Source organism: Bos indicus x Bos taurus, chromosome 17, assembly GCF_003369695.1.
Source record: "Bos indicus x Bos taurus breed Angus x Brahman F1 hybrid chromosome 17, Bos_hybrid_MaternalHap_v2.0, whole genome shotgun sequence".
Classification (NCBI taxonomy): domain Eukaryota; kingdom Metazoa; phylum Chordata; class Mammalia; order Artiodactyla; family Bovidae; genus Bos; species Bos indicus x Bos taurus.
In genome coordinates, this window is record NC_040092.1 from 27677189 (window position 1) to 27701259 (window position 24071).

The 24071-nt window shown below is 48.2% G+C and overlaps 1 protein-coding gene across 14 annotated transcripts in view; it reads left to right on the forward strand.

Annotated features, from left to right (window-relative positions):
• EP400 (E1A binding protein p400) overlaps positions 1-24071 on the forward strand; it is a 107178-nt gene that overhangs the window by 37965 nt on the left and 45142 nt on the right. For 13 of the 14 annotated variants that reach the window (XM_027567091.1, XM_027567102.1, XM_027567095.1 and 10 more), the window contains 17 exons: positions 656-952; positions 1434-1619; positions 2738-2878; positions 3913-3991; positions 4670-4719; positions 5128-5185; positions 6030-6119; positions 10665-10772; positions 11734-11924; positions 12172-12349; positions 16873-17009; positions 17985-18154; positions 18457-18631; positions 18714-18850; positions 19397-19583; positions 22122-22288; positions 23796-23965. In XM_027567091.1, the coding sequence (XP_027422892.1) occupies positions 656-952; positions 1434-1619; positions 2738-2878; positions 3913-3991; positions 4670-4719; positions 5128-5185; positions 6030-6119; positions 10665-10772; positions 11734-11924; positions 12172-12349; positions 16873-17009; positions 17985-18154; positions 18457-18631; positions 18714-18850; positions 19397-19583; positions 22122-22288; positions 23796-23965 (2521 nt within the window). The remainder of the gene's footprint in view (positions 1-655; positions 953-1433; positions 1620-2737; positions 2879-3912; positions 3992-4669; positions 4720-5127; positions 5186-6029; positions 6120-10664; positions 10773-11733; positions 11925-12171; positions 12350-16872; positions 17010-17984; positions 18155-18456; positions 18632-18713; positions 18851-19396; positions 19584-22121; positions 22289-23795; positions 23966-24071) is intronic. The other variant, XM_027567097.1, reaches the window with a different exon arrangement.

Consider the following 24071-nt stretch of genomic DNA (forward strand, 5'->3'; position numbering starts at 1 on the left):
TGGCTGGTGGAGGACATTTCCGTAGATGTGCAGAGAGAAGCTGCAGGTTGTGAGAGGCCCATCCTTGGCTGTGGTGCCCTCTCCACACTGCAGGTTATAAACGTGCTGTGTTTGCACCTCTCTGTCCCCAGCCCTCTTAGTGGGGCAGTAACTTGCCTTCCCTGCTCTCTGCACCCCCGCTTGCTCCCGACAGAGTTCCTGTGTGAATTTAACTTCAGTCCAGGGAGGGAGGTGAGTTCTCAGCTTTACAAGCTTGACTCTCAAGCCAGGACTGAGGAGGGCCCCTAACCTTACAGCTTGCCTACCATAAGAATTTGTATTTGCCCTTCAGAATTTGATATTTTTCAATTAAGGAGAACTATATACAATTAAAAATTCTAAAAAATTATTTGAAAAAAAGCAGTAAAAGCTGGAAAAAGGTAAAAAAACTTAGATAAGACATTATGTGAAAGCACAGTTTACAGTGAGCCCTTAATGTGGTTTTGTGGACAAACAGGACTTCTTTTCTGTGGACATGGCTTAGTTTGCCTGTTATCGTGGTCTGCGGATGGGCTTTGTGATTGGTTTCGTGGCGGGGGAGAGGGTGCATTGGTGTGTGCCTCTCTGCTGGCCTGTGGGTTCCGGGTGCAGTTCTGAGCCCTGCTTCCCCTGCTAGACAGTGGCACCGACCAGACCGCCCGTGGACCCCACCCAGTCCTGCCTGCGGCCCCCGCCCTCCACCTCCACTACCTCGACTGTTGCCCCCGCCAGTGGCTCAGGCCTGGGACCTTCACCTGCACGCGCCTCCCCGGTGAATAGACCCTCCTTGGCAACCAACAAGTCACTGTCTCCAGTCACCGCCCGCGCCCCGGGGGCAGCCGTGTCGGCACCCCCAAAACCACAGAGCCCAGCTCAGAATGCTGCCCCGCCCCAGGACAGTTCTCAGGATAAGCTGGCAGAACAAATAGCCTTGGTAAGTGCCTGGGAAGATTGTAGTGTGGAGCCCAGCTGGTAGAATGCATTTGATTTTACTTTCTAAGGGGGCAGTAGTTTAAAACGAAGCCCCTGATGGTCAGGATGACTGACGGAGGTATGTGATCAGGAGAAACCAAGATAACAACTGCATGGTGGGCCCTGTCCTGCTGCAGGTAGTCTGGTGTGGAGAAGGTCTTTTCTGTGCCGGTGTCAACAGTTTGGGTGTGGGGAGTGGGCAAGAGGTGGGGTGCTGACTGAGCGCTCAGAGCCAGCTGGAGCCTGCCCAGGCCAGTGCAGGTTGCAGGCTGCACTAAGTTGGTGCTTACTGTTTGTTGGGTGACTAAGCAGTTACGTGTAAGTGCTCTGCTGTGAGTGTTGGTCTGGGCACTCGGCCCCATGTGTGTGGGATGGGGCAGGATTGTAGATTCAGTGTGAATTAGTGGTACGCACCTCAACTGTGTGCTGGATGCTCCTTGCAGGAAAACCAGATCCATCAGCGCATAGCGGATTTAAGGAAGGAAGGCCTGTGGTCCCTCCGACGGCTGCCCAAACTTCAGGAGGCCCCACGGCCCAAATCGCACTGGGACTACCTGCTAGAGGAGATGCAGTGGATGGCCACGGACTTCGCCCAGGAGAGGAGGTGGAAGGTGGCCGCTGCTAAGAAGGTAGGTTTGGGACACAGGCAGTCACAGTTCTCAGGCAGCCTTGGGAGGTGTTACGGACGGAACGTGCTGTACATGGCAGGTCTCCCAGCCCCAGTCTCTAAAGGGTTTCTTGACTCATGATGTGGATGAAGAATATCCTGTTGTTTAGAGAGTACCTGCTCTGCCATTCCTTTCTGAGGATTGTCCTCAGGGCTCCAGCATGGACTGCTGGAAACAGACCCGGCTCCTCTGCTGCAGTTCTGTCCTGGCATTTAGTTTCTTTTCTGGCCAGTTTCACCTGACAGTTGGCATGAGGGTGCCTTCAGCTCCCCAGATCCAGGCTTGAGAGTAGGAGGGGGAAGAGGCCAGCTGGCTGGAGGGCAGCTCAGGCACTCATGCCTGGCCTTAGGGCTGCTGGCAGGCTGCCTGCCCCGTGCTGCCTAGTCTGTCCATCCAGCTTCTCTCCATTTCTGCCTCAGACTTCATTTCCCTCTCTCTGTTCCTAAAGCAGGCACGCAGCCTGGGGGAGAACCTCTGGGAGGTGTTACTGCTGATGCTCGCAATGTAGAAGGTGGCAAGTTTCTAGGGCTCTTAGGTCCCAGAGCGCAGAGCAGCTGTCCTTGTGTGCCTGTGTGTAGCTCCAGGCCAGGTGCTTCTCCCTCCACTGCTGTGTGTCTCTTCCTCTGGATTAGATTCATATTTCGTATACTTTCAGGACTGAGATTGGTCTTGTGTGCCAGACTGTCCACATCCCTCCTCTAAATTCTTACCCCTGCTTTCCCCACATAGTTTTGGTAGAGAGAAGCTGAGTCCATGAGGATAACAGCAGGGTGTGAATCTAAAGGGTCTTAAATCAGGTTCTTTGGTATTTCAGAAAATAACAGTATCATACTCCATTTTAGAGAAAAATATGTGTCCTTGGTAAAAATAACACTTGTAGGACAGTTAAGCAGCACATTGGCAGTCATTTTTGCTGGAGTAAGCTTTTCTCCTCTGCTGTGCGTGCAGGTGAGGATGCGTCTCTCTGTGAATTACATGCAGTTATGCGCTGAGAAGATTTTAAGAAAATTTAGCACATCTTTTTTTCTGATGGCATGACACAGGGCACAACATACAGTTGTTGAACTTCTGTTTACTAGCTTGTCAGAACTGTAGCTCGTCATCATGAAGAGAAGAAGCTTCGGGAGGAAAGGGGGAAGAAAGAAGAACAGAACCGATTGAGGCGAATAGCTGCGTCAACTGCTAGAGAAATAGAGTACTTTTGGTCAAATATTGAACAGGTAAATTCTGAAATTTTGATGGGGTCTTGGAATCATAGACTGTGTCAGAGTTGACAAGGCAGGCTTCTGAACCATGCCTGACTCTGTGCTGGAGAAATCCCACAGGTAGAGCCCCAAGTGTCATTTAGAAAGGCGAGGTCCCTGCACTGCTGTGGCACCTCTGGACTGTTGGCTTATTAAGATACCTGGTTCTCCCTCTCTGTTTCTGTTTGTGCATCAAAATCCCCATTGGCCACGATCTGCACGTTGTGTGATGTCTGTGAGCCTCCGTGAGGGGCCCTTCAGACAGACCTCTGTTGCAGGTCACTAAAGGGCTTCCCAGGCAGCATAATGGTAAAGACTCCCCCTGCCAATGCAGGAGATGCAAGAGACATGGGTTTGACCTGTGGTCGGGAAGATCTGGAGTAGGAAATGGCAACCCACCCCAGTATTCTTACCTGGAAATTTCAATGGCCAGAGGAGCCTGGCGGGCTACAGTCCAGGGGTTGCAAAGAGTCAGACCTGACTGAGCAACTGAGCACACACATGCAGGTCACTAAAGACTGGTTCATACTTCCAGAATGGCTCCTCTGTCTGTCTTTCTGTAACAGTTCTCATCTTACCCTCTGACAGAATTTGGGCAGGATGCAGCTGATACATTGTAATTAAAGAGTACCAAATTGAACATTTCTCTCTGAACAGCATGGGGGTGAGGCCACCAACTCCGCATGCAATTGAAAGTCTGCGTACAACTCATCATCTGCCCTCTGTGTCCGCGGGTCCATGGCTACTCGTTCAGCCAGCCGCCGAGTGTGCGGTTGTCACGTTCAGCCAGCCGCCGAGTGTGCGGTTGTGTAGGCTTTACCCCTGGAGAACATCTGTGTGCACCAGTGACCTGCACAGCTCAAACCCATGTTGTTCAAGCATCAGCTGTAATCTGAAGTGAGGTTGGACAGCTGGGCTTTTGGTCTACAAATTTTAATGTTTTCATATACGAAACTTTTATAATTTACATCCTTAATAGCATGCTTATTTATTTAACTGTTTGCGTTTAGGTCGTGGAAATAAAACTACAAGTAGAATTAGAAGAAAAAAGGAAAAAGGCTTTAAATTTACAGAAAGTTTCCCGGAAAGGTATGATTACTTTTTAAAAAGTCTTCCCTTTTGTGGATTGTGTCTGCTTGGACTCTGCTCATCACCTCCCTGTGACATCGTGGCCCCCTGTGGAGCCTGCCCAGGGAGATCTTCCTTCAGCAGCCTGGTCCTGGCATTTCAGTTCTTTTGAGATTTGCTAGTGTGAGTCCATGCCCACGGGGAGGTCAGCTTCGGCAGGCTCTCAGAACTGAGGACAGTGAGGTGAACTCCCTTGGCTTTGACCCCTGGGGCCCCCATCTCTAGCTGTCTCACTGCTCTCATGTTGCTTCACAGTAGCTGCCTGGTCACTGGCCACCCAGGGGGTAGCTTTCACTGGGGGAGGGGATAGTTTCTCTCTTTTATTGATGAGGAAACTGAGGTAAAGAGGTGGTCCCTGCTGAAAGGCATGGATCTCTAAGATCATACAAATCATGAAATAGAAACTTTGCCAGATGGGAGACTGGGTTTCTGCAGAAGCATCGGTGCTGAAAGCTGAGAGCGTGTGTGGAGGTGGGGCTGGCACTGTGCCGCCCTGTGTTCCTGGAGGGGAGGCGGGCCTCGCCCTTGCTGCCCTCTCCTCTAGTGGAGGGGGCGCAGCAGAGATGCCCTTGGTTGTGTGAGGAACGTCACCTCCTTCATAGCCCTAGTGAAAACGAATCATGTTACCTGTCTCTTTAGGAAAAGAGTTGAGACCTAAGGGACTTGATGTACTACCGGAAAACTTTCTGGTAAGTTTGGGACTGTCATGTCACTGCGTGAGAGGATGGAAGTGGTGTGAGTGAAATACATTGCCTGACAAAGTAGAGTTACTTGTGTCTGGAGAAACTCGTAGACATGAGTAATGTTCTCTTGCGTTATGAAATCAGTCTCCCCTGGGCATAAAGCGAGTTCCTCATAGCTTTAGGCTCATCTGGGTGTTACTTTGGTGGTTTGGGGAGACACGCTGAACACAGCAGGTGTGGCTTTAGTCTCCCTCCTCCTCTGCCTCCTCTGCACCTTTCCCGTGTCTGATGTGGACACGCCTGTCATGGCCTCTCCCACCTCTTCTAAGTGCATGTTGAATAGACATCTCTGCTTTGGTTTCTCATTCTGTGTTTTCAGATTGCACGCTTAACGATTTTTGTTCTGCATTTCAGGATTCGGGAATATCTGGAAGAAAAAGAAAAGCGAGTACGTCTTTAACTGATGATGAAGGTCTGTCCCCCTCCTGGTGCTCTTGGCTGTCGGGAGGGCTCTCTGACAGCGCAGCTAGAGAGCTCGCTCAGTGCCACCAGGGTGTCGAGTATGGCCCTGCCTGGAAGAGTCAGTGGTTCAGTGGCTTGTGCTCTTGGGGGCCAGATGCCTTGGTGGATGGTGGGGATTTTGCAGTGAAGAAGTGAAGAGCTGGACTGTGAAGGAGAGAGTGTGTTGGATGGTGTGTGTGTGTGTGTGCACGTGTGTGCATGACCACAGATGCATGCTTTTTGTTTGTAGGGAGGAGAGGTGGTTAGTGTTGAGGAGTTAGCGGGAAGAAAGGCCTGCTGTCGTGAGGGCTCAGTTCAGATGGAACAGTGGCCCGAGGGTGGGTGGAGTTCCGCTTGGGTGCTGGTGGCCTTTTCTCTGCCAGGATTCCGGGGCAGGGGTGCAGGATAGGAGCTGAGCTCCAGGAATTTTCAGCTGGAGCCTCCAAAATGGCGATGGTGAATTTGCAGTGATGCCATGTAAAGCGCTCATGGATTTTTCTGTAGTGGGCTCTGCAGGTGGACAAGAAGTTCCACGTCGCTTCCTATTTTGGCCTGAATAAGGTCTGTCATGTGATGAAAAACCAAGCTTTATTTCACACCCTGAAAAGGAAGAGAAAGTATAAAGCATGGTCCCTGGTTTTTTGCTCACTTAATATATACTGTCATTTCCAGATTCAACCTGAGAAATTAGGACTTAGTTTTAACTTCTGTAATAGCTGTGTGAAACAGTTCTGGAGCCTTGTAGTGTTTCATGAATAGCTGAAGAGAAGCTGACGTGGAGTCTCTCTCTCTGACATTTGGTGATGACATTTCAGTGGAAGATGAGGAGGAGACGATTGAAGAGGAAGAAGCGAATGAAGGGGTCGTGGATCACCAAACAGAGCTGTCTAATCTAGCCAAAGAAGGTAGGCCTGAGCAGCTTACTGAAAGTGCTCTATTGAGCATTTAAGCCATTATAAACGTTTAAGAGTAAGGTGTAAAAGCCCAAATATATTGCGTTCATTGTAGCCAACCACACTGCCCAGGGTTGGATAGAGTACGGGGTAACCTTTCCCAGGGGTGACTGCCAGCCTGAAACTTGCCTTTATCATTTCTTTGGCTCCATTTTACCCCTTCCAGGCACGTAAATCCTAAACTACCTACAGCTTTGCTTGTATGTTGAAACTCTGTATAAACAGAACCACTCTGGAGGCTCATCCGCTTGCTTTTCTCAGTTCTGTTGCCGATTTTTGTCCCCTGTGGTCCTGTGTTGCTATAAGTTCATTAATTCTCACTGCTGAAGTGTTGGGTGTGTGCCTGTGTCGCGGGTTGTAGGTTGTACTGTTGGTGGGGTGTTGGTGGTTCCCCTGCATTTGTCCTGATAGACGGTGCTGTGTGCATCATTCGAGTGTTTCCTGTGTGCACGTGTGGGAGCGTCTGCTTGGAGTAGCGGGGTCGGCTTGTGAGGTATGCACACATGAGGTGGTGCCCCGTCAGAGTTAGAGCGGTTGTCTCAGGCCCCACGTCTCAGGAGCACCTGTTCTTGTCATCCTGTGGTGGGGGGAGCATTACCCACGAAGTGCAGTGTCTTCTTACCGCTATCCTTACCAGCTTGGTTTTGCATTTTCTTTCCTGTACTCACGGTGGGTGTTCTTCACCAGTTCTGGGCACATTTCCTTGTCAGTGATGTTTGTCGTAGTGACCGTTTTCCAGTTGGTTTGGGGTGGGTCTTCATTCTCTTTGTGATGCCTTTTGAGAAATCAGTGTTCTTAATCTTAGTGCATTTGAGTTTGTCAGTGTTGATTAAAAAAACTTTTTTTAATCTCAAGATCAAAAGGATGTCTTTCCGTATTGTCTAAAATTTTTTTGCCCTCATACTGATGTCTTTTCATTCACCACAAGTTGATTTTGTCTCTAGTGTGAAATAAGAGTGCAGTGTTTCTCCCCGCCTCCGCCAATGGATTACAGATTGTCTCAGTGCCATCTGAAACAGCCATCCTTCCCCAGTGATGCCCGGTGTCAACTCAGATATTAGGTTTCCTGATATGCACAGCTTTTTTGGGGACCTTTATTGTTTTATCGGTCGGTTTATACCAATACTACACTCTGTTGATTGTTCTTGCTTTATAGTAATTCTTTTTTTATATAATACTATTTTTTAAAATTACTTTTTTATTATTTTTATTTGCGCTGCATCTTCATCACCGCACAGACTTCTCTCAAGTTGCAGCGAGCAAGGGCTGCCCTTTGTGGTGTGCAGGCTTCTCACTGCAACGGCCACTCTTGTTGCGGAGCAGGGGCTCTAGCGCTCAGGTTCAGTAGTTGTGGCCCAGGGGCTTAGTTGCTCTGCAGCATCTGGAATCTTCCTGGCCCATGCCCCCTGCCTTGGCAGGCAGATTTTTATTCACTGTGCCACCAGGGAAGCCCTATAATAATTCTTGAGGTCTAGCTAGGTCAGGCCTTCTGCCTCATTCTTCTTTGAGGAGAGCCTTGACTATTTGGGGCTTATTTCAGAATCAACTTATCAAGTTTCAGAGAACCAATTAGGGATTTTGGTGTAAATGTAGTTGAGTTAGTGGGTGTTTGGTGAGAACCATGTCTCTATGAAGAGCTTTTTAAAACTGTGATCAAAATAGTCTCTCCATTTACATAGATCTCTTTAAATAGCTTCCACTAATGTTTTCTGGTTGTATATTTTTGTTAGATTTAGTTCTAGGTGCAATATATTTTTTAAAGCTGTAAAAAATGGTGTATTTTTAAGGTTACATTTTAATTTTTTTGCTGGTGTAAAGAAATGAAGTTGATTTTTATTTGTTGATCTTAAATCCAGCAACACTGCTGAATTCTCATGTTGCTTGTATGTATACAACCTCTTCATCCCCAGAGAATAACGTTCTTTCTTTATAATCTTGATCCTTTTATTACCATTCTTGCAAAAAAGTGTAGCAACAAAAGTGTTGATGGTGGACACCTTTGGCTTGTCTTTGTTGTTTTTGGCTGTACTGGACAACTTGTGGGATCTTGGTTTCCTGACTGGAGGTTGAACCCTGGCCCTCAGCAATGAAAGCGTGGAGTCCTGACCACTGGGCCACCAGGGAATTCCCTGGCCTTTGACTTGTTCTTGACTTGAGAGGGGCATTTTCACCTGGAAAGACAGTAACTTGTGGTGGTTGGTCATGACTGGTTCAAATTCAGTGTTCTGTTTCACCTCTTAGTCTTTGAGCTTCACCTTATCTTATGTTCTTGTAGGCCTTTCTCATTCTTTCTCATTCTTGTGTGCATCCCTGACTTGGTAGAGTCTGTGTTAACTTGGAGTTTTAGCTCTTCCACCACTTTTGTAGTGCAGGAATTGGGAGCAGCGCAGCTGGGTGCTTCTGGCTTGGGTCCTGCGGGGATGCAGCCATCAGCAGGCCCAGTTTCCGGTCTGTGCCCTGCCCCTCCGGCCACCCACAACTAGCTGGCTGGCTGTTGGCAGGTGAGCCCCAGTCCCCTCACATTGGGACTTCTCTGGGGGTTTGTTCTAGCGTCCCCAGAACAGGGTGGAATGGAGGCTGGTCTCCCCAGAGGAGGTGGTCCATGAGCGTCTGTATCTCCTACAGTGGAGCCTTATAAGCTACTCACTGTCATTTCAAGCCATCTGGTGGTCACCCTGGTTAGCCCTGACCACTGGGGGAAGCTGACCAGCCTGTGAGTGCCATGAATGGTGTCACTGGGGGCGTGTCTTCATCCATCCACAGGGTGCCTCTTCCTGGTTGAGTCTCCTCTCACGCCCTTCACAAAACTTTCAGCACTTTCTTTATGTAGACGTGAATTTTTTAAAACTTTAATTCTAAGTATTTAAAATACTTTCTATCTAAAGAAGTATAGAAATACTTTCTGAGTAGGATTTTTTTCTTCCATTATGTCTTCAGGCTAGTTTTTATGTGTGAAAGCTGTTGATTCCATGAATTAAGTTTGTTCCAAGACACCTTACTAAATTATCTAATTGATGAAGTAGTTTTTCAGTTGTTTCTCCTTTTTTGTTCCTACTTTGATAGCCATCATATGATGTATATGCACATTTCCTTGTATTTCGTTACGAAAACATTCAGACAAACCAGAGAAGTAAAGAACCTTATTATGAACACCCATGTACCTACCACCTCTCTTCCATAATTTCTTCTGCTTGGCTTTATCACATATCTACCTGTCAGCCCCATGTGATGAATAGTTTAAATTGTGAGCAAATCTGTCACTAGAATATTAAGTCTTAAACAGATAGTGCCTTTCCTACTGCTCTTTTGGGGTACTTCTCTGTGGCATTTCTTATTTTGACTACCAATTTTATTGACATACAATAAATATTCAGAAAAGCTTCTGTGTCACAGATACCTAGCTCACAGTGTTCTTTGCCTTGTTTTATCGTAACACCATGTGGAACTGTGTTTGAACATGAACCTGAAGTCCTGGTTTCCAGTTACTTCCCCAGACAGACCCATGGAATTGGGAAATAATGACATTAGAGGGCACGACATTTAAAGCCCTTCAGCTTTTCATACTGGTTACCAGAGAAATAAGCCTGTTTATACCACCACCTGCAGTGTTGAGAGTATTTGACTCCGTATATTGGTCCAGCATTACAGTTTTTAAGATGGTTGCTGGTGTGATGGAGGACCAATCGTGCACTGGTTTCTGGAGAGGCTCAGTTAAATACTTCATGAGCCCTTTATTTTTTGTGTGTGACAGCTCCATATCCCTTGCCCACTGTGGCCGGGGCTTTAGTTTGCTGCGTTATTTGATCAATTAGGGTGAGCTCTTTATACAAAAAGGCTAATAATCTTTAATCATCCTTTTTGAACATTTTTTACTCGTGACTTTTATTTGATGTTTTGTATTTTTATGTGTCATCTCCACCAATTATTTCCATTAGTAATATTTTTATGTTTTCATTTATTAATCTATAAGTTTTATGTACATTTATTAGGTTGTATTTGGGTTATTTTAGGAGTATTCTTTTATGAACAAAAGTTGAGTTTCTCATTTCAAAGATTCTTACCTTACTTTATAAAGAAAATGTCTTATACTTTGTATCAGTAATGGGCAATCATTATTAGCTTTTTTAAAATAAATGTGCTTTTAGAAAATACACACTTTTCCTAAGGAATTATTTTAAAGCCAGGGAAAGGAGTATACAGTTGAGCCTTGAACAACAGGTATGAATTGCGTGGATCCACTTACACGTGGATTTTTTTTTTCCAGTAGTAAATAGTAAAGACTACAATGCTCCGCGATCCATGGTTGGTCAGGTGTGAAGAAACCTCTTACAAGGAGGGCTGGAAGTTATACTCATATTTTCCTCTGCAGAGTTAGCACCCCAACCCCTGAGGTGTTCAAGGTCAACTGTGTGTGAAAGGGCCCTTCTCCCAAAGGGCCTTTCTTCCCAGCTGACACTGTTTGTGTAAAATAATCTTTCTTGCTGCAATCCTTTCCAGCTGAATTACCGTTGATCGATTTGATGAAGTTGTATGAAGGTGCCTTTCTGCCAAATTTCCAGTGGCCCCAACCTAAGCCTGACAGTGAGGAGACAAGTGAAGAAGAAGGTCTGTCTTGACATCTTTGAAGAATTCAGCTTTGAAAACAAAAGCCAAAATACCAAACAGAAGAAGGACACTTAAAATAGAGTTTAAGAATTACCTTTACTTCAGTCTGATGAAAGAAAAAGTTGAAATATATTTAATATAAAGTTTACATTGATAGTGTTATTAAATTCTGTGCTTTTTATTTTTATTGGTCAACTTGGGATAGTTATCAGAACGTTTGATCAAGTTGTGAACAGTGTAGAAACAGTCTTCTCTAGATTGTATGTCACCTAGATGTTATCATGTTTATCCAGGCTGCACTATGCTTGTTTAATTTAGCACACCCATTTTAAGGGCTTTACCTGACTTTTATTGACTGTTCCAAGCAGGTTCACAGACTGTGCCCCATAGAGTCTACTTCTTGTTTTCACCCCACCTGTTCTGGTTGGTAGACTTGGCTGCCTGTGGCGGGTGGTGGACGAGGGAGGAGCCAAGAAGAGTTCTGTGGGGATATAAGGGCCTTCTGGACCCCTCGCTGCAGCTGGACTTAAGAAGGGGCTGCTGGCCCCCTTGCCCAGACTTAGATGCTTCTGATCCTTCCTTTCTTGATGGCAGAGGGGCAGTTACTGAACCCTTAGAGGCCGTGAGTCTGTGAGTGGTACTAGCTCTAACACTGTGCAGACATTTTCCAGCTTCACCCAGTGGCCTTCCAGAGTGCTCCTCCAGACTCTGTAAGAGTTTGTACCTGTTTATCTGGAGAGCATTGTTAGCTGTATAAAAGTGGATTAAAAACAAACTTGCTGCTTCGTTCTCTATTTGAAGTATTTGGGTTCTGCCGACTCCTTTTTTCTCTTCTCTTTTTTCTTCTTTTCCTTCTCTTTTCGTTCTTTTTTTTATTTCTTTTTCTTTTCATGCTAAGTGGGCTCATAATACTATCACAGCATCTCTGATCCCACAAATCCCATTTTCCTGTTGATCACAGACATGGAAGACTGCCCAGGGGACCGGGAGAGCCGGAAGGATGTGGTTCTCATCGACTCGCTCTTCATCATGGACCAGTTTAAAGCTGCAGAGAGAGTGATTGTCGGGAAACCTCATACCAGGGACATTGCGGAAGTGACCGCTGTGGCTGAAGCCATCCTGCCCAAGGGCAGCGCTCGGATCAGCACCGCGGTGAGGCTGCGCCCTTTGTGAGGGATGGTATCCCTGTGAGGGGAAGGTTCCTCCTTCTAAACCAGCTCTTCATCCCAGCGGCAGAAGTTGTCGGGAAAAACAATCACTGACCTTTCCTTTTCTGTTATCTGTGAATCACCTTTATGGCCTTCCAGTAGGCTTATCCTGTGACTGCTCTGACTTCACTTTGGAGAAAGAATTGTAATGGTTCTCCTGAGATGTGTGTGTTGGCCCGTCTGCCCCACAGGTGAAGTTGAACGCCCCGGCCCTGCTGTATGGCGCCCTCAGGGATTACCAGAAGATCGGCCTGGACTGGCTGGCCAAGCTCTACCGCAAGAATCTCAATGGCATATTGGCAGATGAAGCTGGGCTTGGGAAAACAGTGCAGATCATTGCCTTTTTTGCTCACCTAGCCTGTAACGAAGGTAAGAGCCTATCATTGTTTAAATAGTTTGTATTTGCTGAGACTGAAGCGTGAGTGGTACATCTAGCTTGAGGGTTGTGGGGGAGGCCTTTTTTCTCAGTTCCTTTTTTCTGCTCTACACTCTGATCCAGGACTTGAGGGAACAGGGCTTAGAAGCACTCATCTCTGGAGCCAACAAAACTCTCGTTCACAATAGATACTACATCGAGTAACTCACAAGTTCTCTAAGTCTAATGTAACATAGGATCCAGCCGGCTGTGGCTAAGGCTTTGTGACTTCCAGGGTTCTGCCGCCCACTCGTGTGGATGGCAGAGCGGGCAGCACGGCCTCTGTGCTACTTCTCATTGCTGTGAATCCTTTCGCCTGGGCGCTCCCTGCAGTCTGCCCCTGGGCTGGTTGGGGAGCGGCCCTCCTGCTAAGATCACTAGCGCTGCCTTCCTGTCTCTCTGCTGGATCCTGTCACCCACAGGGCTTCTTTCCCAGGAGGGTTCCATGGGAGTAGCCTGGAGCCCTGTGAGGGTTCAGCATCTGCACAGCAGCAGAGGGTCGGGGTGTCTGCTGCCCCCACAGGAGGCTTTGCCCTTTACCCTAAATGTCCACTTCCTCAGCCCTTGGCTCTTTGAACTCACACGGAAGTTCAGCTTGGCACTGTTCACCCCCCTCCGTGCCCACAGGGCTACAAATGAGTCTGTGCCCATGTCTCTAACCAGGACGGGGGCTTGTGAGTTTCCTCTCCCAAAGGAAGGGTCTGCTGGCACCTGGGGTGGAGTGATGGAGGGCAGCAGAAGCTCATACATGTTCCAGCACTTAGTCAACTCCCAGGGACCCTTCTGTGTGTCAGCGCTTTAGAGGCAGGGTGGGACCGCTTGAGCTGGAAGAGTTGATATCCTGAGTTGCTGGATAGAGGTTCCTTCAGCCCAGGAGTAGTTTCTTCCTCTGTGGCCCCTCTGGATTCTGACACAGTTACCTTAGCGTCCTCGGTGAATAATTCTGCCTTGCCCTTAGTTTTGAAAGCTTACATTTAATACAAGTGAATCAACTTTGGGACCTTTTTTTCTTGTGTTAATAGGTTTGCTTTTGACCCAGTACCACAAAGTGTTCAGTGTAGTACTTTAAAATTGGTTTTAATTATCTCAAGATAGAAAAGCTACCATGTTTCCTCTCTTGTTTAGTTGAAAAAAATGTTTCTTATTATATTTATAATAGCATGAAATTGGAAGCAACATACACTTCCAAAAATAGGGGATTTTATTTCATTATTTGAATAAACAAGTGACTCAGTTACTCATTCTGTAGGTGCTTACCTAATGCCTGCCCCATTCCAGGTACTGTCGTAGTCACAGGGGTGCACAGTGAATGTGGATGCGGCATATTGGCGTTGTGTACGTGTGCCTCGCAAGGCCTTTGCGCAGAGGCCTGAGAATGCCGTGGCCACCTGAGCGCGGGGTTTGGGGAGGTGCGGTGGTGGGTGCAGAGGCTGAAAGAGTTGCTGGTGTGTCCACGGGCAGTATTGAGGCTGGTGTGGTGGCTGGAGGGTACAGAGCCAGGAAGGCCCATCTGCTGGCCGGGTGGAGGCCTTGGTCTTCCTCCTTACAGGTTTGTGTTACTGCTAGTGTTGGAGGAGTCACTCGGGCACCTTGGTGCTGGAAGCAGACTGAAGGTCCAGCTACTGGGAAGCTTGACAAGTTGGAGCAGAGGCAGGTGCTTGGCAGGTCTTCGCGGGCTCTGAAGGGTGCGTGGGTGAACCTCTGCTGCCTGCCCCACTTCTGCACAGGACAGACCGAGGATGGCTCACCTTGGATGTGGCTCCCCTGTCTGCCCTCACCCCAGGGGGCCCAGTGTCCTTGGGCGCATCATTGAGTAACCATAAAACTGTTCGCCACTTCCTCAAGAGTAGTGGGGTAGCTCCAAGAGAGTTTGAGTGAGGGGGTTCTGATAAGTTCACACAGTTAAAATTGCTCATAAACTCACCACCTTCTTTTCTTTTTAAAGTAAAACAACAGGCTGCAGCTGTCCACATGCATCTGCTTCCACCCCCAGTGGTGACCCCTCAGGGCAGTCTGGGGCGAGTCCTGCCCTGTTTCGCCCAAGTGTCGACAGACATGTTCATAAACACATTTGTGGACACTCTGCTCCTCTCCAGAAGTGGAACAATATGCTAAATGCTAGTAAAAAAAAAAAATCTTGTTTTTCACTGGGAGGAAAGGGCCACTGGGGTTGGTTTGCGTTTCTATACTTGTAAAGTCCTGCCTTTCAGAGTTACTGTCTGCTTGTCTTTTTTCCTTTGTGAAGTTCCTCTCTCTCTTTTTCTTTCTTGACTGCCACATAGCTTATGAGATCTTAGTTTTCTGACTAGGGATTGAACCTGGGCTCTCAGCACTGACGGAGTCTTAGCCACTGTACTGCCAGGGAATTCCTGTCCTTTCTGAAATTTCAGTTCACTTGCTTGTTCATTTTCCTCTTGGCTGGTTTTTTTTTCTTCATTTAATTGAAGTATATTTGATTTACATTATTGTGTTAGTTTCAGGTGTACAGCAAAGTGATTCAGTATTATATGTATATTAGTATTTTTTTCAGGTTACATATATTTTTATATATACTTTCTAGGTTGCAGATATAAGTGATAACATAATGTTTGTTTCTCTCTGACTTACTTCACTCAGTTTGATGATATCTGGGTCCTTCCATGTTGCTGCAGATGGCATTATTTCATTCTTTTTTATGGCTGAGTAGTATTCCACTGTGTGTGTGTGTGTGTGTGTGTGTGTGTGTGTGTGTGTGTGTGTCCACACACACACACACCACATCATCTTTGTCATTCATTTGTTGATGGACATTCACATTGCTTCCTTGTCTTTTTTTTTTTTTTTTTTTTTTGCTTCCTTGTCTTGACTGTTGAAATAATGCTTCTGTGGACATTGGATGCAGTATCTGTTCTTTCTTTTTTTATTTAATATTTTTTATTTTTATTGGAGTACAGTTGCTTTATACAGTGTTGTGTTATTTTCTACTGTGCAGTGAAGTGAATGTTTTATATATATGCACACACACATATATCCTGCTTTGGATTTTCCTCTCGTTTAGACCACCACAGAATATTGAGTAGACTTCCCTTTCCTGCAGTAGGTTTTCCTTAATTTCTGTTTTATACATAGTATAAACCCAGCCTCACAATTCATTCCTCCCCACCCCCTTCTCCCCTTGGTGTCCATATGTTTGTTCTCTGCGTTTGTGTCTTATTTCTGCTTTGCAAATAAATTTTTCTGTATCAGTATTTTAGATTCTACACTATGCCATGTTATATTTGTTTTTCTCTTCCTAGCTTCCTTCACTCTTTTCTAATAGAGATTTCTCTGGATATATACCCAGGGGTGGGATTGCAAGATCTTGTGGTAGAGCTCTGTTTTTAGTCTTTTTAAGGAACTCCCAAGGAACACCTGTTTTCCACAGCAGTTGCACCAATTTATATTCCCACCAACAATGTAGAAGGGTTCCCTTTTCTCTACACCCTCTCCAACTTTTATTGCTTGTAGACTTTTTTCTTTGGCTATGCCGTGTGGCATGTGGGATCTTCGTTCCCCAACCAGGGATTAAACCTGTGCCTGCTGCATTGGCAGCATGGAGTCCTAACCAGTGGACTGCTGGGGAAGTCCTGCTTGTGGACTCTTAGATGATGGCCCTCCTGACCAGAGCGAGGTGGTGGTATTGATGTGCACTTCTCTAATGATGAGCAGCGCTGAGCATATCTTCAAGTTACTGTTTATATGTTTTGAATGTTAACCGTTTGTCAGTCACGTTGTGTGCATATATTTTCTTCCATTTGGATAATTCTTTTTAAGGATCAGTATAATGCTTTGCATATGAGCTGTTATGCCTATAGATGTGTGCATTACAGGTATTTTTTCCAAGTCTGCCGTTCCTGATTTTTAACTTGGTTTAGGTTTATTTTATAGCACAGGAGTTGAAATTTATGTGTGTATTACTCTAGTAATTTAAACAACCTTACTTTTCTGGAGAATGAGATTGAAACTGTGTGGTTTGGGATGGGTTGGGATGGTTTGGGTGTGTTCTGATTAGCAGTTGGCAACCGTCATAAGCATGAGTGTTGGACCAGCGCCCATAGTGTGGGGGTGACGGAGGGCCATCCTGGGTAGCGAGGCTTGCCGAGTGCTGGGTTCAGGGCTCCTGCCTGAGGTTTCTTCCTTTCTGAGCATTGTTTTGTGTAGATGAGGGTTCTTCGCCCCCCTTACATTAGTGGGCCATGGTTTTGAATAAATTGTCATTTTACTGGGCACTTACGTTTTCAGCACCTCTGTGGAGTGTGCCCTGTGGCGGCGCTGGGAGTGGAGACACAGCATGTTGTCCTGCTCTGTAGGGAGGATGGAGGACAGCCCTCCGTCCCCGGTGATGCCTGCTCTAGTCGTGCCTGGACTCCCCCACACACTTGCTCACCAGGCACAGTGCTGGGCGCCTGGACTGGACACACGGCTTTTGTTACACAGGAAACTTCTGTCTCCTTTGTAGGCAACTGGGGCCCTCACCTTGTCATTGTGAGGAGCTGCAACATACTCAAGTGGGAGCTCGAGTTGAAGCGTTGGTGTCCGGGGCTCAAAACACTCTTGTATGTTGGCAGCCATAGAGAACTCAAGGCAAAGAGACAGGTATGTTATTTTAAACGTGAAAAAGAATGAAACAGAAAAGTATCTTAATTTCTATAGTAAGCAAACTTCAAAGTGTTAGCATATGCTTGTTAGTGTAATTATTGTAAATCACTCATTTGCGAGACCCCAGACCTTGTAGTTGTCTGGACTTGGAGCCCCCGGAAGCAACAGACCATACTTAGTAAACTGGCCTGCAGGGTTCCCCCCGCCCCCCGCAGAGCTCAGGTGGTCTCTGGAGGGGCTACCATCCTTTTAAACCGTAAATCTGTTGGTTATCACAGGCAGAAATGAGAAATTGTGATGCATCCTGGGTTCTGAATTATAAATCCATAAATAATTCCCATGGACGTGTTTATAAGGAGCATTTGTGACAAACAGAAGAGCTTCTGAAACAGATTTGGACTTGTATCTATTTTCTGCCCAGTCGTTTCTAGTACTAGATTCTAAGTAAATGTTCCAGATCAGTTATTCATTGAAGAGAAAAATATGGCTTATGGTTAAACTCTACTGTGTTGAGTAGTAGTTACTAAAAAAGTGTTTTTCTCTGAGGTGTCTCTTCTTGGCTTTTTCTTTTTTATTTTTACGATCTCGGGTTCCTGCTCTTTAAAACCTTAAATGTAGTCAGTTGCAACATAGCTATTCGTGTTTCCTGTCAGCTTCTGAATGTATGTTTCCCTCACTAAGATTATATACCATGAAGACAAGCCCCACTTCAGGATACTGCGTGCTATTGTATTTTCCAAAAGCAATTGTTAATGCCCCCAAAGCAGTTTCTTAATTTGTCCACACGAGGGCCTTAGCCTCCTAGAGAAAAAAGATCCTAAAAATACAAACAGCCATTTTCTATGTGGTGGCAGCAAATTATTAAGAAAAAAGAGTGGAGTGACGGTGATGGGGACAGGGTAAGTGGGTGGTGAATCCTCTCCCGACGGCTTGCGCCCGAGGAGGTGGTGAGGCCTGGCTTGTGTGCTGCAGGAGTGGACGGAGCCCAACAGCTTCAACATCTGCATCACATCCTACAAGCAGTTCTTCAAGGGCTTCGCGTCCTTCACGCGGGTGCGCTGGAAGTGCCTGGTCATCGATGAGATGCAGCGCGTGAAGGGCATGACCGAGAGGCACTGGGAGGCCGTGTTCACCCTGCAGAGGTCTGACTGCCCCTGCCACGTGCCCTGTGCTCTGTGTTGCTGATGTAAAGGTTCCTTGGAGGAACTGTAGGGAATTGCAGACCCCCAAATGGCCTTTCAGCTGCAAGGACTCCCCCTCACCTCTGTCTCAGCACTTGAGGGCTGAGGAGACCCAAGGTTCTTGCCTAATTCAGTTCATTAACTTAATTTGTGTGTGCGCACGCATGTGTGCAGGCTCCACAGGATCACTGTTCCTCTCCTTGAGTATTGTCAGAGAGAGCGATTCTGTGCCCACCCTGAGTCGTCTCTCCGCCTGTACTCAGCCAGCAGCGCCTGCTCCTCATCGACGCGCCCCTGCACAACACCTTCCTGGAGCTGTGGACCATGGTGCACTTCCTCATCCCCGGCATCTCCAGGCCCTACCTGCACTTCCCCCTGAAGGCCCCCAACGAGGAGAACCAGGACTACTATCACAAAGTGGTCATCCGGCTGCACCGGGTACGCGCCTGTGGGCCCCTGACGTAGCGTGGCTGTGACACTGTTTTTGGAAAGGAAACGATGGAGAGCTCTCTCTTTTCAGGTGACACAGCCCTTCATTTTGCGGAGAACTAAGAGAGACGTAGAGAAGCAGCTGACGAAGAAATATGAGCATGTCCTCAAGTGCCGCCTCTCCAATCGACAGAAGGCCTTGTACGAGGATGTCATCCTGCAGCCTGGGTGAGTGTGCCCCCCACCACCCTCTCTGCCCGCACGGAGCAGGGCCTCCTCTGGTCTTTTAGAAGGCTCCTTTTCGGGAGGTGGGTGCCTGGAGCTGGAGGCCACGCTCCTCTCGGGCTCAACAGTCCTACCTCCTCCCTGGTCCTGTCAGAGGCTCTCCCCATAGCCGGCCCAGGAGGAGCACAGCATGCCGCCAGTGTGAGAGGACTCGTGTGGAGTCAGGGCATTCCTTCCCCGACCCAGACAGACCCCTGGGCTCTTTGGGACACCTGCCCTGTTGCTCTTTGGGGGCATGCCATGGAGGGTGCCCCGATGTCTAACCCGTACCCTGGCTCTCTGGCCTCCCGTCCTCTCTCATGGGGTGGTGAGCCAGTCTCAGAACCACAACCTCATGGAGGTGGGTTGGCATGTGGCAGATTTACTCACCAGGTCAAGGGGATGCACCAGTTGTGCGTTCATAGAGTGGGGATAGCAGACGGGGAGAAGCCCAGCTGGCACATGTTTGCACCCCTGGCAATGCTCCTGTCTCTTCCCGCATGTGCGCAGGACCCAGGAAGCGCTGAAGAGCGGGCACTTTGTGGACGTGCTGAGCATCCTCCTGAGGCTACAGCGGATCTGCAACCACCCTGGGCTGGTGGCACCCCGGCTCCCGGAGTCCTCCTACACGGCAGGGCCGCTGCAGTACCGCTCCGCCTCGCTCGTCCTGAAGGCGCTTGACAGAGACTTCTGGAAGGTACAGAGAGGGTGCCAGAGGGGTCTCCATTGAGCTCTGTTCCAGGAGCTTCTGGACATCAGTGTCCACTAACTTGTGTCCTGTGTTCTGCATTGCTGGATGCTGGGCAACATCAAGGGCGTTTGTGATGGGCCTTGCCCTGGACCCAGAACCTGCTTTGGAATGGACCCGAGGGGCGATCCCACGATATGAAGGATGCTTTGAGGGTTTTCCTCCCTGGCTGTTGCCCTGTGAGCAACAGCAGAGTGTGTGAAGGAGAGCAGGACTTAGAACTACAGGACCCTTGGGGTGTTTTCATAGGTGTAATTTGGGGGTGGGGACCCAGGTCTTTTTATTAAAATATTAGTAGCTATACCTAAGGCTTCCCAGGTGGCACAGTGATAAACGGTCTAGCCTGGGTTTGATCCCTGGGTTGGGAAGAGCCCGTGGAGGAGGACATGACAGTCCACTCAGGTGTTCTTGCCTGGAGAATCCCATGGACAGAGAAGCCCAGCAGACTGCAGCTCCTGGGGGTTGGAAGGAGTTGGATACAGCTAGCAACTAACCATACACACACAACTATCCCTAGGGGGGAAATTTGGTTGTTTTTAACCAAAAAAGGTATAGTTGTATACCTTTCTGTGTTTGAATTTGGGGGTAATGAAAGTTTTTGAAAACCCCAAATTTTAAAACAGAACAGATTGGGTTAGGTCAGGTGATTCCCAACACAAGTGTGCTGAACTCACGGGTCAGTAGGGTGGGGCTGTGCCCTCATTCCTACGCTGGCTTCCACACGGGAGACTGAGAGCTTGCCCTGACCACCAGCCAGGCCACTGGCAGGCTGGTGCCTGAGTTCCCCTTTGCTGCCTCTACTCCGAGGACCAGGGATCAGGTCTCACGTACACTGAGGAACGGGAACAGCTCTGTGGCCTGGATAGACTTGTGCAGGTTTAGCATACGACCCTGGGGCCAGATCGTTATGGGTGGAGGTCCCGGCTCTGCCTCGTCAGGGGTGCGGCTTTGGGTGCTCAGTTGGCCTCGGTCTCCTCAGCACACCAGGCGCTTGTGAGGAGTCAGTTAATGTACATGATGGTCTGAAGAAGGGGCCGGTTGGTGAGCAGTTTATGGTGAGTTAGTGTGAGGGGTGTCGTGCTGCCACTGTGATCACTACTCTTAACCTAGGGATGTGTCCTTTGTTGAGTTAGAGAAGACCTGAGCCGTGAGGATAAAGATGAGTCAGAAGCAGGTTACCTGAAGATACTGCTTGGGTGGGGAAATGTTTCATGAATGGAAGTCTTTATATTGTGTTTTCATTTTCAAAACAGCTTGGTTGAGACAACTCACTGCCATAAAACTCACTGTTCTGAAATGTACAGTTTGTTGGTTTTAGTATATTCATAGAATTGTGCAAGCATCACAACTAATGCTAGAGCATTTCGTTGCCTCAAAGAAAATCCACGCACACTGTCACTCCCATTCTCCCTCCCCCTCCCCACTACCCACCTGCGTCTGACCCTGTGGATTCATCTGGTCCAAATAGTTCACGTCAGTGGCTTACTTCACTGAGCGTAGTGTTTTCAGAGTTCGTCCATGTTGCATCATGTGTCATAATCTCTTTCCTCTGTTGTCTGGATGGACCACATTATGTTCATCTGTCCACAAGCTGATGGACACTTAGGTGGTTTACACTTCTTTAGCCACTGAGTGCACATTCATGTACAAGTTTTGTATGGATGTGGGGCTCCCTTCTTGTGGGGCTCTCTTCTCGTGGGCACATGTGTGACAGGTGAAAAATTGTGGGGTCATGTGTTGAGTCCATGTTTAACCTTTAGATGAGTTACCAGACTATTTTCCACAGTAGTTGCTCAGTTTCCCATCCCCATCCATGTGTGAAGGGATGAGGGCTTTCATGTCTCCACTTCCTTGCCCACACCTGCTGTCCCTCCTCTTTGATTCCCACCATCCTGGTGGGAGTGAGAAAGTCCCAAGAGAAGAACAGATGGAGCAAGCTTCCCCAGGGCTCTGGACACAAAGACATGCCACATGCCCAGGGCACCCACACCAGCACACTGGGGTCTCTTCCCAGCCCCGCCTTGACAAGACCGAGCATCTCCGTCTGCTTAGACCAGCGTTTCCCAGGCTCGTTCCTCTCCTCTGCCGAGTCTATTCTGTCTCTAAGTGCCGCCCTCTTCTTTCCCACTGCCTCTCGGGATGACCACGTGCCATCACTCCCATATTACTGATGGGGAACTTGGGACTTGACTGTGGTCCAGTGGTCGAGATTTTACCTTCTAATGTAGGGACTGTGAGTTCAATCCTTGGTCAGGAGCTAAGATCTCACATGCTTCATGGCCAAAAATCCAGAACATAAAACAGAAGCAATATTGTAACAAACTCATTAAAGACTAAAAATGGTTCACATCAAAAAAAAAAAAAACAAAAAGTGGAACCGAGCACACCAAGTCCCGCTGGGCGTCTCTTGGAAAGATGGCCAGTAAGGGCCTGTCCTTCCCAGTTTGGAATCCACCTGTAGCAAAATTGTTTTCTTTTTTTCCTTAGGAAACGGACCTTTCTATTTTTGATCTTCTTGGCTTAGAAAATAAAATGACTCGCCATGAGGCAGAACTGCTGGGTAAGAAGAAGGTGACACGGAAACTCTTTGAGGAACTGTTCACTGCGCCGCCGCCATCAAGCAGGCCGGCGGCCGTCAGACTGAAGCCCAGCAGGTGTGTGGCATGATGTGGAGCGGTGCTTCCTGCTCACTGGCTGCCTCTGACTGGGTCTTGGCTGGCTGTGGGTCGTGGGGTCCGGGTGGCATCCCCTCTTCCTCCTGCTGAAAGAGACCCTGGCCTCTCAGGGAGAACTGGGATGACTGGGTTTGAGTTCCACACGAGAACTTGGGCTACAGCTTGTGAAGAGAAAGGCTAATCGTCTAATCTGGTTACCTGCTTCTCCTCGAAATGCCCCGGTGTGCTTGGTTTCTGGGATAAGCAGCAAGTGTGGACAGGCCAGTGTGGCCACTCGGCTGCCTGAAGAGTAGCCTTTTCATCATTTTGGAGAAGCGCTGGGCTTTGGGAGGGCTGTCCGTGGGGAGGTGGTCAGAGACGGGGCAGTCAGACTGCCTGTAACCTGGTGCAGGCTCTAGTGACAGCTGTCAGAGTAGGAGGGCAGAGGGGGTACTGTGGGGGCAGGATTGGGGTCCCTGAGTGCTGTGGGGGTGGGGGTGGGGCCCTGAGGTCTGGCAGAGGCTCCACCCCGGCTACAGTGTCCGGGGTAAAAAGGGACATCTTGCAGGTGCCATGAGACTAGACGGAGCAGGCACCCTAGACGATGAACTCAAAACACAAATGACTTGAAGTAGGCGAGGTAGGCGAAATCCATGAGTTGGATTTATGCACAATTCTGGGCACCAGTCAGAAACAAAGGAAAAAGCAGGTTGGTGATTTAGAGAGAAACGGGCCAGCGCTGCGGTTGGCAGCCTGTTCTTACTGCCTTTTCTTGATGTGACTTACTTGACGACTTGGGTCTGACCGCCCTTCCCTCAGCTTCCTTGCCTGCACTCGCAGGAGCCCTGCAGCCCTCAGTTAAATACAGAGCCTGGGCGGTGAAGCCAAAGTCCTCTCTGGGCTGTTGCAGCCTCATTTAGTTGCTTCTGCTGGCTGTCTCCACCTGTTGCATTGCACAGGGGTTTTGAAAATACAAAATTCCTGCCATTACGGTTTCTAGGTAAAAGAAACGTGAAGAGCACATTGCCTTGTGAAAAAGTCAGACAGGGAAGCTGTGTTGTGGCTCTCGCTTTAAGTTTTCCCCACTGGCACCTATGAGGTGCCTTTATCATTTCTGCTGTTTCTTGTTACCTAATTGTGCACGTTGACTTTTCACTCTGCTTGACTCTTAATCAAAAGAGTAGTCTAATGGACTTTGTGTTAGATATAATTTTTCTAGTCCACATTCATGGAAACCTAAAAACTGCCATCACATTCACTCCTGAATGTTGCCTAAGCATTGCAGGGGTAGAGGTACCACTTTTGTGTATTAAGCACCCCTCTCCCTGTCCTTGATGAGCGGCTGCTTCTTAATACTGTATTTAGAAATCTCCCTATTTAAACTGCCCCTGAGGTGGGAAGCCCTCTGCCCTCAGGTGGCCCTAGGTCCCCAGCGCCCATCTAGGGGGCCCTGCCTTCGCGTCTCAGCAGTGTCCACGTCTCCCTGCCCGTGCACATGGGCGTCCAGGTTGTTCCAGCCTGTGCAGTATGGCCAGAAGCCTGAGGGCCGCACCGTGGCTTTCCCCAACACACACCCACCCCGGACGGCCACCCCTGCCACAGCCACGGCCACGCCACAGGGCCACGTTCGAGGACGGCCACCCATTGCCACATTCTCTGCAAATCCGGATGCAAAAGGTATGCTTCTCAGGGGGCTGTGCTCGGCATCACAAAGGGTTTTTGTGGAAGAAATTCCTCTCGCACTTTCCCCGGCCCCACGGGGATGTGTGACCACTCCTCTGAG